This window comes from Amblyomma maculatum, chromosome 6 (genome assembly GCF_055883805.1).
Source record: "Amblyomma maculatum isolate TAMU_Amacu chromosome 6, ASM5588380v1, whole genome shotgun sequence".
In the NCBI taxonomy this organism is placed as follows: Eukaryota; Metazoa; Arthropoda; class Arachnida; order Ixodida; family Ixodidae; genus Amblyomma; species Amblyomma maculatum.
The window spans coordinates 20,150,804-20,171,883 of record NC_139349.1 but is presented as its reverse complement, the minus strand read 5'-3'; the positions used below and the strand labels follow the sequence as shown (position 1 = coordinate 20,171,883).

At 43.5% G+C, this 21,080-nt stretch overlaps 1 protein-coding gene across 2 annotated transcripts in view; it reads left to right on the top strand.

Annotated features, from left to right (window-relative positions):
* Positions 1–21,080, top strand: part of LOC146185198 (endothelin-converting enzyme 1-like) — a 40,414-nt gene that overhangs the window by 1,127 nt on the left and 18,207 nt on the right. Inside the window, exon 2 of one of the 2 annotated variants that reach the window (XM_084606165.1) lies at positions 14,737–15,563. The exons of the other annotated variant lie outside the window; for it this stretch is intronic. Coding sequence (XP_084462291.1) covers positions 14,834–15,563 — 730 coding nt within the window. The 5' untranslated portion in view covers positions 14,737–14,833. The remainder of the gene's footprint in view (positions 1–14,736; positions 15,564–21,080) is intronic. 2 annotated transcript variants of the gene reach the window in all.

Below are 21,080 nucleotides of genomic sequence, written 5' to 3'. Positions count from 1 at the left end.
AGAAAAACGTCAAATTTACTGCAGAAAGAAGACATCTTCTGACTTCACGATGCCTCAGTTCAGCCTCGTAATCTCCCACTCAAGGACGCCACGTTTCCATAATTTTCTTGCGCCATGCGGACATTGCAGGATGAATAACAAATGTACAATCGACGCGTGATTCGCATAAAGGGGTGCTAAAGTACGCAAACACGCAATACCAGTTTGGACGCGCAACAGTTACGCGCCGAGTGACGCTAAGTCGTCGCGGGCGTGCCTCGCATTTTAGTCCTGCGGCACGCGATTGTCAATAGGCGCCAGCCACATCAATGTAGAGAATACGCCTCGGACGACCGTCCGCAGTTGTGATGTCTATCGTGTACAGCCGCATAAGGATCAGCGATGATCACTGTTCCGGGCAGACGAGGGCAAGGCGCAAGATACGATGGGACACCAGATAGCTCCTGTGTGCGGTATAAATTGGTCCGCTATACAGTAAATACGGAGTAATGGGCAATCCCTACGCTGCTGTTCCAACTTCCTTCTTTGTGTTTTATTTTGCCGCAGTCACTACGAAATTCGCCGTGAGGTCGAATGGTAATGGCATTCCTTGTCCAGCATAAAAGGTCGTGTGTTTACAGTCTGCACGCACCAGCCGCCCATTCGAAAAAGGGCGAAATTTTGGAAGAGAGTAGATTTGTATCTGAGAATAAACTACAGGCACCGAAATGCGTGGTACAGGAACACCATGCACCAAGAACGATGACATACATCCCAAAAAGGGATCGGCATATCCTTTACCCCTTTATGCTACCCTGCTCTTTGTGTTATGTTTTTCTCCGCTAGCGCTTATGGAGTGGAAGGCGTAACTAGTCGACTTACTAAGGCTAAGCCGTGGTAAGGCCTAGACCTGTTTCAATACATAGCCAAATGAGATTACCAATGAGGGTCTTATTGGTCTTGAGCAAAATCTCGATGGTCCTGCAAAGGTCAAAATCAGATGTTGACTATAGTTTAACTAATTGTTACACTTTCTTAGCATCGCGTTTGACCAGTTCAAAAATGAATTTCTACATAGTGCAAAACGCTGTCTTGAAAACCAAGAAGGAATGTCAGAGACTAAGCAGTGAATTCACGGACGACGAGAAAAAATGGTAAATCTGAAACACTATTCGCGAGGAAAAAAAAGCCCAATTGAAAGGAAGACCTAGGAAAGAAAAAGAGGGACAAAACTAAACAGTAAAACATGTTGCCAGCTGCATGGGCCCCCACCTTTCATGCAAATATATTGACACAGTTTCTCAAGCGTTCACGAAGAGCTTATATGTGCCGAACGACGTGCTAAATCTTTCTTTTATAACAATGGGTGACAAGGCCCTGCACACCGCAAGAACGAAGTTAAATCCGTTGACGGTGGGCTAACACGGCAACAACTAATGATACCTTGAACGACCATCTGTGCTCGGGGAACAAATATCAGTTGGGAACGACCACCATACGTCATAATGACTAAACAAAATGTCATTATTGGGTACCTTAAGCAGCGCCTTTATTAACCGGATGCTGTTCACAAAAAACGCAGGCAAATAACATTCATGGATGCGCTGCAATACGTCAGTTCTTTAGAGCAGCATATGCAGCTTAACAGAAAGTACCTGGACCTGCCTGTGACAAGTCTTAGTCAGCATACGCATTATTTTAAGACTATGTGGTCACAGGGCAGAGGTGTTATCATTCCCAGGTATGTAGCCGCTTCGCCGTCCCGAGATACGAACGCATATAATGATGAGGCGGCTTCTTTCGTACAAAGCGGATGCGAATTTTTAGAACTGCAACCGACCACCTTACCGACTCGGCGGTACACGTGCTGTACGTTTGAAAACATACATTTCAATACTACTGAAAACTACTGACGCCATTGTCATCGCTGTTGATCTTAATATTGATAATGTTTATTTGCATCAAGTACATCACACAAGATGTACTAAGCGCGGAGATGTTCCTGACGTCGTATATTTGACACTCCCCGGGAAAATTCCGTTAAAAGAAATAATGCTCTTTTCCTTACGCGCCCTTGTAAAACTAATTCAATGTGCTCCACCTCATGTCTATAAGCCGTCGTTATGCCTGTGACATAACACCTTTCTAAGTAGCTGCATTTCATTTTGTTAAGACAATTATCGATATTTGTTTTGTCAACACGATCCTGAACCAGCCCTGGTGCGACGCGACCACTTAACACAATCAAACAGGCATGTGCCGCAGAAATGTCTCGGAGAAAGCGTCCTTACAAACCGCGTAGCGCACTCACGAAGAAAGCGCAAACCAAGAAATTCTTAGCCTATTAGATGTGACCTTCGTATTATATTCCTGGGACAGCAGTTATATGGTATGTATACGGCGTAGGTGGTGTGCACATATGGCGGAGCTATCATACAGATTGGTGGTGTACGTGGAAAGCAGCGTCGTAATGATGCCTTGATGCGCTTCCTGTTGTCGGAGTGTCGATCTAGATTCTGGCAGAGGGAGAGAAGAGAGAACCGGAGTTCGTGGAAATAGAAAACGAAAACTCAATTCTTTCCGCAGATTACAACGATGACAAGTCGCCGCGGAGGTGCTCAGGCTTGTCTAAAGTTTGGCAGTGATAGTTGCGGCTCCGATAGGCACTCGATTCACGCGCATGGTGAATTTTCTGTCAACTGCGGTGCGTAACTGGCTCTAAGGAAGTTTCAGTGATGTTGCTCTGAACATATCTTAACCAGCCAGGTTGCCAGGCTATTGAAACAAGGCTTTTCCGACACTATTTTCGGCATGCGTTGCATCCGGCATTCAGATAGGGCGACTAGAAACAACTAGGAATAGAGGTCAATGAAAAATACTTGCCCGCAGATGCACTGATCAGATTGTCCTGCTAAATAATTCAAGCAACGAACTGCAAAGCATGGCTTAGAACTTATACAAGAAAATCTGAACAATCGACTTAAACTTTAACAAGGAGTTACTCAGAGTAACATTTCGGAGAAAAACAATTCGCGATAAGCATAGAAACGATGGCAATGTCAAAATAAATATTAGGAGGACCAACATAGTTTCGATGCAAAAAAGTATGCCTAGCGGAAATGTCGATAGAGAGGCAGAACAGAAAAATAAAATTAAGGAATCATAGTAGATCTCACAGTTATCAGTAAATGGAGGCATGAAACGGATTGGAGGAGAGTCCTCTAAGGCCATCTCATTTCTGTTTATCTGCCCCGCCGGGGTGGTGCAGTGGTAAGACTCCCGAGTACTGTGCCGGAGAACCCGGGTTCAAATCCGACCGCGGCGGCTGCGTTTCGATGGAGGCGAAACGAAGAGGCATCCGCGTGCTGTGCGATGTCAGCGCTGGTTAAAGATCCACAGGTGGTCTAAATTACTCCGCAGCCCTCCACTACGGCTTGTTTTTCTCTCTTTCCACTTTAACTTCCTTCTCTTATGATGCGTCAGGTTTCCACATAAACAAGTGTGACAAATACTGCGCCTTTCCTTTCCTGTGAACCAATTATTATCATCATTATTATTATTATTTAAGTTCATCTAGGTTGATCTGCGTGTTGACGGCCCACTTCAGGGTGCACCGAGAAACGAGATGGTTTTGTGTATTTTCAACTTCGCGGCACGAACCAATGCTTAGTGAAGCATTTGTCGGATTCACTGCTCCAGCGACAGCGAAACATGTTTCGCGTCCTCCTTCAATATAATAAGAGATTAAAACACCCCTAAAAGCTTTACTGAGATGAAAAAAAGAAAAACAAAAGCTACATAGAGTAGAACTTACCAAAACGAGCGGTAAACTTTGCTTCTGCATCTGTATACGTGCTTAGACAAGCTATGATTACTGGGAGGCTTAGCGTGGAACAGACAAGGACAAGGTAGGCACACAGGACGAGCGCTAACTTACAACTGCCACGTACAAAGAAGACCCCTCTACCTTATCATTCCTCACATTCTAAGCTCGTTAAACGTGGTATTGTCTCATTGTCTTTTAAATCTGCGCTGTCTAAGTCCTGTGTTCACCAAGTGGAACCAAGTTTCGCACTTCAGGCCGAACGCTTCAAGGATGCTGGCTATCCTGTTTCTCTGCTGACGGAAGTCGCGGAAAGCTTACTTAAGCCGCTACGGAAGTATGGAAAGAGCGAACCTGCACTCAGCACTGCCTCTGATATTAGACAGAAAAAGAAATACGTGGTGGTGCCTTACGTTCACCGCGTAACGCCCAACCTAAAGAGAATAGCGGGAAAGTTCGATGTAGACGTTGTTTCCACGGCACCTCGAAAACTGTCTAGTCTGTGCGCTCTGACGAGCCTAAGTCACCAGAAACCGGCATGTAGTGTAAAGCATGTATCTAAGTTCGTTGCCTGTAAGGTGGGTGTTGTGTATGAAGTCCCTCTAAGCTGTGGGCGCGCCTATATAGGCCAGACTGGCCGATGTCTAAATGAGTGCTTAAAGGAACATGCTGCATCGTTTAAATCGTCCCAATCTAATAACCTGCCTAGGCATTGTTTAAGTTGCAAATGCCATCCATTTTTCGGGCGAACAAAAGTTCTTGGTCGGTCTAAGGTGCAATTAGCAAGAGAGCTTCTTGAGGCGTCATTCATCCATAGATTAGTAACCGATAAGTGCGTAAGTGAAACGTCGCTTATTCTGTTGAAAAAGGAAGCATCGTTTTTAAATGCTGTTAAGTTTTTTTGTATGCTTCCGGTATTTCTTCTCTATTTGTTCTGTTTTATCTGCCTTTGGGTGGCCCTAGATTATCTTGAATTATCTTTCCAGTCATGCAAATTCAGCGCTTTATAGAGCATGCGCACATATTTTCCCTCGAGTTCGTACACTTTCCCCTTCCAATTTTCAGTTGTAAGTTAGCGCTCGTCCTGTGTGCCTCTCTTGTCCTTGTCTGTTCCGCGCTAAGCCTCCCAGTAATCATGTCCCAGAACCAACTAGCCCAGAACTCTACTTGCTTAGACAAGTTAAGCCACTGTTTATATTTTGAAACGTTAGCTTCACGTGCTTCAATTGTCAGGGTCATGTTTTCTGCAGTCCAAGGTCATTAGAGCCCTAGTTTCGAAATGGCAACCCAGCGTGGCCATCGTTTTCAAACAACGTATATATACCATAGAGTTTCTTACTCTTACCTAGAGGGAAAGCTGTGGTGCCGTCTATGGGAGTTTACATGGAGTTTCCAGACGGCCAGTTCAGCCACCATGGGCGCTCAAAGCATCATGGGCCGGAGAGCTACCGAGTGCAGAACTACAACTTTTGGCCAAAGCTAATGCAAAGATAAACGTTGTTCTACCGTAAATAGTGTCCTAACATTGAATATTGTGACTATAAATTGCAAAACGAGAGAGAAACAGCATGTCAGTGTGATATTTATTCAATCTCTCTTTTCTATCTATCTATTCAATGGCTCTTTCTCCTATTGGCTTAGTTTTGAGCAGCACAAATACCAATATTTCGCAATTAATAAGCAAACTTTGAAATAAAAAAAAGTTATGAAAATATTTATGGTTGTGCAATCACTTAAGGAAGTTTTTAGGGGCATTTCGGGAAGCAGAAACCATTTATTGGCGACGTCTGCTTTTGCGCCTTCGCTACTATGGCTTTCGTAGTCTATGTACGCACCTTCAAATGATGATGATGACAAAAAAGAAACATCGCAGTAACGCCACTCCACGTACCCGAGAAAAACCGACTGTCCCGCAACAAGTAGCACACCGACTCATGATTCTTAGCGCGCCCATGGTGGCTGAAGTGCAGCGCCCTCAGCTTTCCCTCTAGTTAGTGTAAGGAACTCTATGATATATACCACACATTTCTTTTGTTGCTTTGGATTGAGATAATGCAGCATAAAAAACTATGATGCACAACTAGGCTATGTAACACTAACCAATACATATACCACGCGACAAAGGTGGTACCATACCTTGTGACCAAGGTGGCACCATAGCCCGAGATGTCACGGCAGGTGCGTGCAAACAACGTACGCGTAGCGGCGGCGCTCGAAGGCCGCGATTCATACATATTCTGGTTATCGCGATTGTACTAAAGATGATAAAATGCGCGGGCCTGCCAGCTGGGTCTAGCTGAACCGTCATAGCTGCCTCATGCGGATAGAGAATTGAGAAATAAAGCAATATTCTTCCACTGAATTTGTGGCGAATGACGTGACATGGCAGATTTATGTTCGCCGGTGGCAGACGACTCTCGCTGCAAGGAGGCCCTGATTCCCAGCAATGCAGGGCTAGGAGCGTCTTCTTAAAAGCCCACATACCTATTGCTGCTGTTGCTGTTGCGATTATAGGAAAAGGGAGGGCATGGGCCTGCTACTGGCTCTGCAGCTGAGCCAGCTCCGCTGCCTCGTGTGGAAAGAGGAGAAAATAGAGAAGAAAAGAAAAAGAGAGAAGACGCGCGTCGCAACAGCCATCGTCTACCATCGAAGCGGTGGCGAGTGCAATGACGGCCTATACCAAATCTAACTTCAGCGGCAGGCTAGCCCCCGCCGCAAGTGGCGGTGACCTACTATTCCCCGCTCCGTAGGGCCAGAAACAGTCACTCGTTTGGCTACATGGAACCATCTGGCAACGATCAAGTTTGAATCTCTTAGAGCACCATTTGTATAAACATTGTAGGCCACCTGTTTGGCGCAGAAGATTTGGTGTGGTTTCAAACTATTGGGCGTGTGATGGAGAACAAAACTACCAGCTGAATTGGAGCTTAGTCTGTGCAAGTGAATTGCACCGGCGACCTTTTCTCTCAAAAATCCATGTACCCCAGAGGAAGAGGAGGAGGAAGATGAGAAGGAAAGGCAGGGAGGTTAACCGCTAAAGGAACTGGTTTGCTACCCTGCACTCGGGGAGAGGGGTAAGTGGGTATAAAAGTTGTGGGTGAGAGAGGGATGGGTGATGACAGTACAGTCACATCACAGACATGTCACATCACATCACATTACAGTTATATCACGTAACATAAAAAATCGTAGCCTTTTATCAGTCCTGTGCTTTTCATAAAGCGGAGCAGTGCCTGGGAGGCCTTCACCGCAGACGATTGCCGTGGCCAGGGACCTAAGATCCTAATTTCAGTTAATGTACCCCAGAGATCTTCAAGATGGCCATTGCGGCCGAACCATTTAGTTTCGTTTGGTTTTGTAGGGTGTAACGTCCCAAAGCGACTCAGGCTATGGGAGACGTCTGAGTCGCTTTGGGACGTTAAACCCTACAAAACCAAACCAAACTAAATGGTTCGGCCGCAATGGCCATTTTGAAGGTCCCTGGGGTACATGGATTTCGCACGATGGTCCACATGGTGTCAAACGATTCGTCATTTTGCGCTGTACACACTGCTATGTAAATTTAGCTCGCAGAGGTAAATTCAGACATAGCGAAGGAGTATGCCGGATAGAGCGAAGATGGTTGGGGCCCTAGACACAAGCGTTTTCAAACGCGTTAAGCGCACGTGCATTCAAGTTACTTAAAAAAAATAATTTAAAATGCACGCATAAAGGCTCCCTGCAAAGGCGTGGCTTCATGCGAAGCAAACATTTTTGATGTGGCCGGTGAATTGCCGCCTGTATAATACGCCAGAGACAATTGACCATTGTTTTGGCCCGTACCATAATGTTGTGTACAACATTCAGTTTATACCGCTTATTAAGCCTAATTACGATGCCTGCAACCCTCTCATTAATACTATAGAATTCATCTATATTACCCGCTATATACTTACTGACAAGGAAACCTACTCCTAGTTGTCGCCTCTCTGGTAAACCTCGATAACACAGTACATGCCCATCCTTCAGTACAGTATATGCCTCATTCGGCCTCATAACCTCCCTAAGCCCTATGACATCCCATTTCATGCCCTCTAGTTCCTCTAACAGCACTGCTAAACTAGCTTCACTAGCTAGGGTTCTAGCATTAAACGTTGCCAGGGTCAGTTTCCAATGGCGGCCTGTCCAGCGGAGCCAGGCTTTCTTAGCACCCCCTACTGCGTCACAGGTCTGACCGCCGCCGTGGTCAGTTGTTCCGCAGCCGCTGGTGACTGAGGGCCGGGGTTTTATGGAGCTTATCATAGGAGGTTGTGGCCAATTACTGCACCAGGGTGGCCAACTCCTGTTCTGGTGAGGGAGTGCGTTGCCGGAGGTGTTCACCGGCATCAGGTCGCACCCCAAACCTATGTATGCAATTCCATCAACACGCGGATTTTTTTTTTTCTTCCGGTGGAGAATTGCGCGGCACCGGGATTTGAATCCCGGTCCTCTTGCATGCGATGCGGATGTTCTACCGCTACGCCACCGCTGCACTGCTCGGCAATGCGAAAAGTAAAGACGCAGTATACTGTACTAATGGGCGACTTCAATGCCAAGATAGGGAAAAAAAACAGGCAGGAGACAAGGAAGTAGGTGACTATGGCATTGGTTCTAGGAATAGCAGGGGGGAGTTACTAGTTGAGTTTGCAGAGCGCAATAACTTACGAATCATGAATACCTTCTTCAGCAAACGGAAGAACCGGAAATGGACATGGAAAAGTCCTAACGGAGAGACTAAAAATGAAATCGACTTCATAATGTGTTCAACCCCCGCCATTGTGCAGGATGTAGAGGTAATCGGGAAAGTTCGATGCAATGACCACAGGATGGTGAGGTCCCGAATTAGCCTAAATCTGAAGAAGGAACGCAACAGATTAGCAAGAAAGAAACCCATCAACGAATTAGCGGTGAGGGGGAGGGCAGAAGAGTTCAGGATCTCGCTACAGAATAGATATTCAGCTCTGAGGGTGGCGACATTACCCTAGAGGCAAGGAACAATAATTTCAGAGATATCATTACTGATCGCGCGGTAGAAGTAGGCGGTAGGATAGTTAGAGAGGATAGCGGTAAGCTGTCTAAGGAGACGAAAGATTTGATTAAGAAACGCCAGAGTATGAAAGCTTCCAATCCAACAGACCAGATCGAATTGGCCGATATATCAACGCTAATCAATAAGCGCAAGGTGGCTGATATAAGGAAGTATAACATGGAGAAAATTGAGCATGCTGTAAAGAACGGGGGAAGCCTTAAAGCGGTAAAGAAGAAATTGGGCATAGGCAAAAACGAGACGTATGCGATAAGGGACAAGGCGGGCAACGTCATCACTAATATGGACAAGATAGTCAAAGTAGCCGAGGAGTTCTATACAGATCTCTACAGTAGCCAAAGTAGTCAGGATCGTAATGAGATTGGCGGTAGGGAAAAGCAGTCAGACGTTCCACCAGTGACGAAGGACGAGGTCAAGAAAGCACTAGAAACTATGAAAAGGGGGAAATCAGCTGGAGAGGATCAGATAACTACAGATTTGCTGAAGGACGGGGGAGATATCGTGCTAGAAAAACTGGCCACTCTGTATACGCAGTGCCTGGTGTCATCGACGGTACCGGAGCCATGGAAGAATGCAAACATTAACCTCATTCACAAGAAAGGGGACTCTAAGGACCTTAAAAATTACAGACCAATCAGCTTACTGTCTGTTACATATAAGGTATTTACTAAGGTAATCACTAATAGAATCAGGACAACCTTAGGCTGCAATCAAGCAAAGGATCAAGCAGGGTTTCGGAAACGGTACTCTACTATCGATCACATCCATACCATCAATCAGGTGATAAAAAAATGCTCGGAATATAACCAGCCCTTATACATAGCATTCATTGATTACGAAAAAAACATTTGACTCAGTTGAAACCTTGGCGGTGATGCAGGCATTGCGAAATCAGGGGGTAGACGAGCCGTACGTGAAAGTGCTGGAAGATATATATAGTGGCTGCGCAGCAACCATAGTTCTGCATAAAGAAAGTAACAAAATTCCCATAAAGAAAGGTGTTAGGCAAGGAGAGACAATCTCCCCAGTACTATTCACAGCTTGTTTAGAGGAAGTATTCAGAGACTTGGAATGGGAGCAGTTAGGGATAAGGGTCGATGGAAAATACCTCAGTAATCTGCGATTTGCTGATGACATTGCCTTGCTAAGCAACTCGGGGGATGAACTGAAAATAATGATTGATGACCTAGACAGAAAAAGTAGAAAGGTAGGCTTGAAAATCAATATGCAGAAGACTAAGGTAATGTTCAAAAGCCTCGGGAAGGAACAGCAGTTTACATTAGGTAGCGAAATACTGGAAGTAGTAGGCGAATATGCCTACTTAGGACAGGTAATAACCGCAGATCCGGACCATGAAAAGGAAATAACAAGAATAATAAGATTGGGATGGAGCGCATTTGGCAAGCACTCGCAGATTATGACTAGCAGCTTACCGGTATCGCTCAAGAGGAAAGTATACAACAGTTGCATCTTGCCAGTACTCACCTATGGGGTTGAAACGTGGAGGCTAACCAAGGAGTTCTACTTAAGTTGAGGACAACCCACAGGGCTATGGAATGAAAAATTTTAGGGGTAACATTAATGGACAGAAAGCGTGCAGTGTGGGTCAGAGAAATAACTGAAGTTACCGAGATTCTAGTGGAAATTAAGAAGAAATGAACATGGGCAGGACATGTAGTGCGAAGAGAGGATAACCGATGGTCGCTGAGGGTAACAAACTGGATTCCAAGGGGAGGAAAGCGTAGAAGGGGGCGGCAGAAAGTTAGGTGGGCGGATAAGATTAAGAAGTTCGGAGGGGTCAAGTGGATGCAGCTAGCACAGAACCGGGTTAAGTGGAGAAATATGGAAGAGGCCTTCGCCCTGCAGTGGGCATAATCAGGCTGATGATGATGATGATGATGATGATAACGTTGCCTTCTTCTAGGACATATATTACAGCGCAGGCTTAAGACGGAATATGAAATAACACTCTGGAACATGTGATCCGCGTGTAAACAAAATTTGGTATGCCTAATTAGTGCTGAATCTATTTGTAGAAGGCGTTTATTGTATTCCAACAGATAGCATTGCGTGTAGTCTGCCACTTCCGGGTGTATACAAACAACCGGAAACCTCGCTTTTCGCTGGCACGCGATGGTGGAAGAGGAGCCAGGCCGTGTTTGCCAATGTTATATCGCTGCTGCCGGGTAGCTCTCAATGATCCAGAGAAACGATTGCTTCACTAGGTTATCGAGCGTGGGCTGACAAAAAAATTAGTCGACGCCAAGCCAGCGATCAATTATCGAGCTCACGCTCGGTAATTGATCGCTGGATCACCGCCTCACCGTTGCCTCAGCGACGGTTCAGCGTCAAGTCTAGAGGCCGGTCGGGACATCTGTCCAATAAAGTATCTGAAAGCGATCGATATGAAAGCCTTTGATTCCGGTTTGAACTGTGTTGCTTCTAGCTTCTGTGACTTTGGCGGCGCTATTTTAATTGCTCTGCTTGTGCGTGAAGTGGAGGATTGCATTACCATTGCTACTGCATCTTTTTGTCTCGTTTCCTCAGGCCAAGTCAACCGGCCAGACATATGTTACAGGGCTAATCACTTGGGCTAATCGCGTTGTATGCAATTCAGGAAGATTACGGAGGAACTGGTGCATAGATGCTTAAAAGGTACCACCATTTACTTAGCGAACCTAGGAATCTTGTGTCGTATTGATAAAAAGAAAATACAATTACCAATCATGCCCACAGCCGAGTACTAGTCTCACTTATGAGTTTTTACCTGTGTGTTAGCTACGTCTATGCGGGCATGTAAAAATAAATTCAGGATCGACTCAAAAGCAAGTGTATGAAGGATTAATCAAAGACTAAAAATCTGTCCTTGGTTATGTAAATGAAATGAAAACGCCGCTATGCAGCATAAACATTATGCTTGCCACCCTGCAAAGTACAGTCGAAGAGATACATTCTAAACTACCTCAGGTTTCTGCAAACGAGTTTTACGTTGTTCAAGAAGGAACGCTGCTGAAATCTTTAGAATAAGGAATTATTTTTGAACAAAGAAACGAACCAGCTTGAAGGACCATATCAGGCGTTCTATTCTGATTAGATATAGAATAAATGAATCAGTTGACGGAGAGGATGCTATAATACTATGAAAGAAAAGACGGTGAATGAGGTATTTGAGGGCAAGCTGGGCGTGAAGTGCAATTATATTTGCCGAATACATATATTAGAAAAAAAAAACAATGAAAAATGACAGATAATTGTATGCCGTCAAGGTTACAAGGAAAAGCAGGCCATGTTTGCAAACTGTAAGAAACAGAAAGGGTTTGATGTCTACGTCCAGAAGGACTATTCTTCAGTCACACTGAAAAAAATAAAAACCTTTCTGGGAGAGCTGTAAAGAAAAAAGAGATCTTATAACAAACTCTACACTGGTTTATGATAAGCTTAATATTGATAAAAATCCATTTTATTGGGACGGACGTTTACGCAGGCACGTAAATATATTCTAGGGAACGCCTCGCAGAATGGACACATCTATTGATCCGTCATCACACAGGACTGACGTTCGACTGAAGGGCATCATAAGCAACTCAGACTGTTAATCTCAATGACAGCATAAAATATAAATAACTGATGAGTTGCATGGCGTTACTAAATCATGATGTTCACATTACCGTATTGATGGAGACGCGGCTAAATGAGGATGTAGGTGACGACCTATTCCTCTCTTTTTATGCGCTTGCTTTTTGCAAAGACAGATACACTTGAGGTGACGGTGTTGCTTTCCTGACATTGAATGCTTGCGCATCAAGGTGAACTCTTGGCCGCACGTCATTATTGTTTAGGCTGTTTACAGGCAACAGGATGAACCTGTTCAGTATTTGCAGGAACTGCATGATGAAATGGTAATGCATGTGCGAGAACACGAAAATTGTATGACTGGACGCCTTTAGTCTGCCAAATATCGATTGGGAGCGCCTTAATGCTGCGAATGTGTACAACAACACTGTACACATTGTACACAATACCAATATGTAACATGTAACATATAACATTGTACAACAACAACAAAAACATTCTCCTTGCCTCCATCATTATGCTAAGTTTTAGTGTGATGCAGGTGGTACATGAGCCAACACGTTTTCATGGAACTTGTGCGGCAATTCTCGGTTTAGTTTTTTTTAGCCGGTATTTTTCAGAACGCTTTGTTTCTGTAGAATAGGGACTGTGAGATCGCTGCACGGTGAGCACCGCCCTTCCATTTGGGCCGATGACGCAGAGATATTCTTCAGTGCCTTATTACGAATATTATTCTCGTGCTCAGGATGCTTCTATTAGAGACTGCATAGAAAATGCCTTGTTAACATAATAACATTAGTTTCTGTTCTGTTTGAAATACGTTCAAAAGTATTCGTTTCTAATGCACAGAAAAATTAATATCTACTAAAAAAACTTCACAATTGCGTACACCTGGATGAAACGCGGTGTGATTAATAAACCCAAAGTAAAAAAGTTAAAGAAAAGTATGCCGATTTAAACAAATTAGAAGAAGCAGAGGATATGCTTGAACAGAAGATGAATGCTGGAAAAGATTGCTGTTATAATGCGTCACTGCGTGATTTTATCAGAGGTGACCCTGAAAAATTCTGGAAGCACATGAAAGAACAAGGCACCAGTTTCGCAATTGATGGTGGGTGGTACATCGATAAGTGATGACGGAGACAGCCCGGTGCGTTAATGAATAATTCGAAAGTGTTTTGTTTTAGTGTCAGATGCTATTACTGCGTTTTGCGAAATATGTGCATTTGATGTCAACCCCCCATAAAACAACTGAGGCTTGAATTCTTTTTATTCTAGAAAATAATCAGTCCACTTATATATCGCCTGCAGTAACGCGCCACACTAGCAATCATTCTTATTCACTGACACCTTATTAAGCTAGAACTGAAGCCTTAAGTTTTCTTTTTTTATTTGGAAAATATCAGCCTTTAACGATGTTTTGCCGATGGCTATGCAGTGTGACTAAAGTTGTATAAGATTATATCCCTTCTTTTTTGTTCTTATGTTTCTTAGTAGTTCGTTATTATTTGTATGCATTCATTCCCCCCTGCCTGGACCCAGGGGTCTGCGGCATTTATTAAATAAATAAATAAATAAATAAATAAATAAATAAATAAATAAATAAATAAATAAATAAATAAATAAATAGATAGATAGATAGATAGATAGATAGATAGATAGATAGATAGAGAGAGAGAGAGAGATAGATAGATAGATAGATAGATAGATAGATAGATAGATAGATAGATAGATAGATAGATAGATAGATAGATAGATAGATAGATAGATAGATAGATAGAGAGAGAGAGAGAGAGAGAGAGAGAGAGAGATAGATAGATAGATAGATAGATAGATAGATAGATAGATAGATAGATAGATAGATAGATAGATAGATAGATAGATAGATAGATAGATAGATAGATAGATAGATAGATAGATAGATAGATAGATAGATAGATAGATAGATAGATAGATAGATAGATAGATAGATAGATAGATAGATAGATAGATAGATAGATAGATAGATAGATAGATAGATAGATAGATAGATAGATAGATAGATAGATAGATAGATAGATAGATAGATAGATAGATAAGTAAAGTACGAAAGAAAGAAAAGAGATTAGGCACTCGGGCGTTGAAAGAAACAAATGGGCGGTGAGATGAAAATTGGAGGAAAAATAAAAGGTACAAAAATTGAAACACTGATCAATTTATTGCTTGACATTTCACAATGTGCAATTCTAACATGCTTCTTTATTTTGGCAGTAGCGTGTCTTTTTTATTATCCTCGGTTCGCTCGGTCAACTGGCAGGTGCCTTCGGCGAGAGCAAGACGAAGATGATGAAGAAGATCCCAAAGTGGAGGACGCTGGCAAGGTATAACGGGTCCACCAGCGTCGCAAAGCCAAGATGTCCAGGAATCTGCTGCGCGGTCTTCAGACACCCGGGGACAGCGAAAAAATGGTGCGCGTTGATATCCCAAAGCTTGAGTTAGTGGCACCGAGAGAACTACGAAACAAGAGCAGTTCTGATGCAGCGCCCGAATCATCCGATATGTCGGCGCACAAGGACGCACAGAAGAGAGGTCACAAGGCGGAAAATGCCTCAACGAGCGAACGCAGTTCTTCCTGGCCCTCGATGCCATCTTGGAAGATATTAACGAAAACGAGGTCCGAAATCTCTGCGTTGAGTAGCGCCTATCCGAACCCGCGATGCAGCAGAAGTCTCGGAGAAGATCGCAGCAAGGTGAGCGTTGCGCCCGCTACCATTTCAAAGCAGAGCATGCAACAAACAAAGTCACTGGATGACCCGGAGGGTCAAGGCGAAGTCGACTACCGGAATGACGAGACAGCCGAGACAAGTGTCAGGAACAAATCGGAGAGGCCTAGATGCAGTACGGATGCAGTTGGGAATTTGTCTGTAACATCCTCGTTTCCCGAAGATCCCGAAGACACCGCACCTGATATGCCGGATGTGCGCCGCGGGAAGGAATACAGGGGGAGCGTTTCCAGCCTTTCCAGAAGAGCACTGACCACGCTTCGCCGTGGTCCGGGAATTATCATCGAATCAACGCTCGAGGCTACCAAGGCAAAGAAGGCGATACATTTCACCGCGTCGGAGCTGTTCAGAACACGAAGTCGTAAGTGATGGTACTCGTATAATTACGTCTCTTTGAAACACAGTATGCTGGGCGAGAAACTTAATAATAATAATAATAATAATAATAATAATAATAATAATAATAATAATAATAATAATAATAATAATAATAATAATAATAATAATAATAATAATAATAATAATAATAATAATAATCAATCAATCAATCAATCAATCTTTATTTAATGTGCGCAGGAACAACCATGTGGTCTTTGTGCTGCAGCACAAGTAAAAAAAAAGAAACAAAAATGAAAAAGCACAAACATGTTTACACACACAGAGAGAACACAAAAGAAAGAAATAAATAATACATGAAATGAAACAGATGAAAAGTATCACGGAAAGTAAGCAAACAATGAGTAGCATCACTTATATACACAGTGAGAGAATTTTTTAGCACACCAGGAAATAAAGAAAAAAAAAGAACGGTAGATAGAAGAGAAAAAACAACAACAACAAATAACTGACATTGATTATATTAATATAGAAATATACATAAAATAAACAACCCTTCCAGGCGCAACAAGTGCATGGTACTTAAAACACAGGCTAGAAATACAGAATAATACAATAAAGAAGTAAAATTGAACAAGGGGCAGTAAGATTCGAATATAAAGTTTAAAGTTGAAATATAAGTAAGAAACGGATAAAAAGTAGTTCACGATACAGACAGCATTGAACAGGAGAAAAAGCAAAAAGTGAAGTAAATACAATTTAAGGCTAGAAAGTGGGAGTTTTAAGTGATAAAGTACTATTTAGAATACAACGCTACGAACATCCAATGTAAATGAACAGAGCGAGTTTTGGAAGATGTCAAGGTGAGGACAAAAAGAGTTAAATAACCACTGCATCCTGTCCAGAGGGGAGTGGGAATGAAGAGGAGAAACCTGAAATGGTCTGAATTCCCTCATGCTCTTTCGCGGAACGCGCAGTAGGATGTACTCTAAGAGCTGAGGGCACATAATGTGGCCATGAAGGAGTTTGTACAGAAATATGATATCAAGTCTGATACGACGGCAGTGAAGGGAAGGAAGATTCAGTTGGGCGCTCCTGGTGGAGCGAGAGGGGGAAGTTGCGCAAGGAAAGCGATAATGAAATACCCGTAAAATTTTTTTTTGTACTCTGTCAACCTTGTCCAAGTTCGATTTGCAAGTGCCATTCCAAACAACCGACGCATACTCCAAGACCGGCAGGCATATGGACAGGTACAGTTTTAGGAACGGAAGTGGAGTATGGAACTCTCTCGAAAGTCTGCAAACGAATCCGAGTGTGCGCATAGCCCGTTGAGCAATGCGGTTAGTGTGAGAGGAGAAGCTGAGGGTGCGGTCAAAAAGTACACCAAGGTCATTAATTTCATCAACCCTATCCAACAGCACAGAATTCACAGAATAATGGTAGAGAAAGCTATGTGTTTTACGAGTAAAGGACACAACCCTAGTTTTGGAAGAATTGAGGGTAAGTCGATTCATCGCACACCAATCAGAAAACGCAGATATGTCCGATTGCAACAACACGCAATCTTGAAAAGAATGTATTACCTTGAATATTTTTATATCATCAGCATAAAGAAGAAACGAGGAGTTCTTTATCGCCGAGGAAACATCATTAATAAAAACGGAGAAGAGAAGCGGGCCTAGTACTGAACCTTGAGGAACTCCACTCGTTGCAGGGTAAACGAAAGAAGTCTGTCCATTGACACTGACAAAGCAGAAGCGATCAAGGAGATAGTTGCGTAGGAGGGCTACGAGTGAGACTTCAACGCCAGAGAGTAGAAGTTTTTCAAGAAGTAGTGAGTGAGTAACAACGTCGAAAGCTTTGCTCATATCACAGTACACAGTGTCAGCCTGACCCCTCTGAAGGACTGCTGCAGAGGCATACGTCATAAACGTGACTAGGTTGGTAGAAGTAGAGCGGCCCGACATGAAGCCATGTTGATTCGGTACTATGATATGTTTGAGATGGAAGGAAAGTACGCTGTGCAAAGCTAATTCGAAAAGCTTAGAGGTTGCACATAGAAGAGAAATCGGACGATAATTGGAAACATCAGATTTGTTTCCAGACTTGAAGACAGGAAACACGCGTGCCATTTTCCACACGCGAGGAAAGGCAGCATTTTTTAAACAGTTATTAAATATGGCAGTCAGTACTGGTACGAAGATATAACTGAAGGCTTTTATTATGGCAGCTGGAATGCCATCAGGTCCAGGAGACAAAGATGGTCTCAGACGCTTAAGACTCTCAGTTATCAACTCCTCGTCAAAGAGAATGGAATTAGATAGTGCACCAGATGGGAGGCAAACGGAATCACAATGTGGATGTTTGTAAACGGAGGAAAAATGTTGTGCAAAACTGTCGGCAACATCCCGAATTTCCGAACCCTGAGAGTCTACTAAGCTGATACTTAAATCTGATTTAATGGAACGCTTGCGAACGTAACGCCAGAACTGACTAGGACGATTTGAGGCATTCCTCTCTAAAGACTCAAGATAGGAGTCGTAGTCCCGCTTGTATAAGCGTTTGCAAAGAGAACGCACACGGCGAAACTCATCTGCCCAATTGTGATACCCAGGGCGTTAATAATAATAATAATAATAATAATAATAATAATAATAATAATAATAATAATAATAATAATAATAATAATAATAATAATAATAATAATAATAATAATAATAATAATAATAATAATAATAATAATAATAATAATAATAATAATAATAATAATAATAATAATAATTTATTTTCCCTTTAATATAAGGAAAGGGAATGAGCAGCCGCTAAAAAGCTGCTTCAAAGAGCAGCTTGACGGGGCGGCTGCCCCTACATATGACGGCATTTCACAGCAGAGAAAGTCACGCCCACACAGTGAATAAACAGTCAATGGAGAAATAATTAGACCACAAAAAAGCACTAGGTAAATCAGGAAAAATACATGAAGATAAAACAGAAATGCCGCAAGACAGAACACCTAACTTGAATATATGTATTTATAGAAACATTTCGCGGATTAATTTAATGAGGAAGAGAGAAATCTTGACCACTATTAGCAAAATATTGATTTAATATGGTAGGAAGCCTGAAGCGAAGCATCTGCCTGCTCGTCCGGCACGCTGTAACGTGCCAATGCTCCGGGTTACGGGTGTCGTATGTGTTTATGTTGTCTTGAAGCGCTGCTATGAGTGTTAGTGTGTTGTCCTTTTTACTGATGCCTCGTTTATATAATCGCAAAAGCCTGTAGTTATACAAAGATGTTACTTTAACATCTGTTCATGCATCTGTTCATGCATCTGTTCATGCATCTGTTCATGCAGTGACTGCATGAAGGCAGTCACTGCATGAACACCCGTAGAAGTAGACCAGCGACGTAACTTCACGGCCGACTGCTGGGTCGAAATGCAGATGTCAGGCGAAATGCATGCTTGAGATCAGTGCATACCGAGGTCTGCAGAATGTTTCATGCCATTGCTGCTTTAGTCTTTCCAAGCATTTACCTTAAAATTGTTGCTTGTATGCATGAAAAATCGGCCACCTTAAAAGACAAAAGCAATGCTTTACGCAGATAGTTGCGTTGACAAAATCCGAATAAATCAGCAATTCAAAATATAAGCAGTCTTAAATTAACTGCCTTTTAAATCCATACGGCTAAACGAATTCTGCTGTTCTATCTCTCGAACGCAGCGTTGCTGCACGCCACGCGCGTTAAAGCAAAAACATATGCAAAAATGTGCCTATAAAAAAAAGTGACTAAATGGTGCAAGAAAAATCGGCAAACAGGCCTAAATATTGCAGCTCACCATCTGAAGTTTGAAGTAGATTATTCAAGAGCTCTTGAAGGCTGTTTGAACTTTGAAGGCTGCTGGACATGAATGCTGTGAGTACTACCTGCAGATGCCTCAACGACGTGCAAAGTTCCCAGGTAGGCAGTCCAACTTAGAATAAAGCGCCAGGTGTTCGGGCCATACCGTCGCCACCGAGATCTTGGCATGGCCTGCGCACCCCAGCAGCCTACGTCCTGACAGGCGGATGGCGATAAAGTACCAGCAAATGAAGGTGCGAGCGCGGATCTGAGTCGAGTCACATGATGCCATCTCGCCCTTTTACCCAAGCCTGTACGCGCAGATTGAGTGGCTAATCCTTTATCGCTCATCCGCTTGTCATGACGTTCGCTGATGGGAGAGAAGGTGATGCAAAGGCCTTGTTAAAATCTCGGTGGTGTCGGCCATACCCGGGACATCCCATGAAATGCCGGCCGAATGAGATAGTCGGAGTTTTTTTTTGCACCTCTGGAACTCCGATTTGGCCCACTCAACGCATGTGTACAAGCCGTGTGGTGCCCGTCATGCAGCACCGTCCTACGTATCCCAATTTCATTGTATATTAAGTGACATTTGCTGATGTGATCATGGGCAAAATTAAGCCCTTCTCCAGCGCGACCAGTTAACACAATCAAATGAACATGTGCGCTCAACCCATCGCGGTGGCTCAGTGGTTAAAGCGCCCGACTACTAAACCTGAGGTCCCGGGGTCGCACACGACCACAAAACGGCAGCAGTGTTTCTATGTAGAAAAAAACGCAAAGTCGTCCTTGTGCTGTGCTATGTCAATACACGGCAAAAATCCCCAGGCGGCCGATATTATACAGCAGCCTCCCACTGCGGCACCTCTTGCTCTCTCTCGCTAACTGTTTTCACTGCTAGCTACCTCCCTTTCCTCACGGTGCGGTTCAGGCGTCCAGTGAGAAAGGTGATGGATAATGCGCATTTTCTTTTCTAGAAGCCATTTTAAGGCGATATCCTTTAATGGGTCATGTTCGAGGATCGTGTCCGCCGGTCCGTCCGTAACGCTTTCGTTGCGTGGGAGGCGGTATTTGGCAGCTGACATATGGCCGAGCACTAACTGGACGTAGGGCTTCCTGACATTACGTTTAGCAGGAGCTTCGAACTCGGGCCCCTTCTTTCATATGGGAGGGTGATATCAGAATCAGCCCGCCAAGACTTGCATTCACGTTATTCCTAGGCCACGCAAGCACGTTCATAGTTCATACGGCTCGGTTAAAGCGGGGCTTTATATGCTGGCTGGTAGCTTACGCTATCGCGTCATCCAGGAGGTGGGAGGGAAAACAGAGGGAAAGAGGTGCCGTGAAGGGGGAGGGCTTTCGACCACTGTGCGATAGAGGCTTTCGCCTCATCGCAGCTGAGTGACCTCCTAAAAAGTCTTGAAATTTATTTTTATGTGTTGCCATCAAAATTTCAGCGAAATCATTCCACCGTTACGCCTTGTGTAGTACACTCACGAAGAAAATTCGAAGCGAAAAAATCTTCGCTCATTACATGTGGCGTTTGTATTCTATTAATGGAACAGCAGCCACACGTAATTTATACGATTTAAATGGTGTGCGCTTATTCCAGCGCCGCCTTACAGATTAACGCCTAAAGCGGAGAGCAATGTAATCAAGCTGTGATGACCAGAAGCGTTTCGGGTTGTCGGAGCGTTGGTC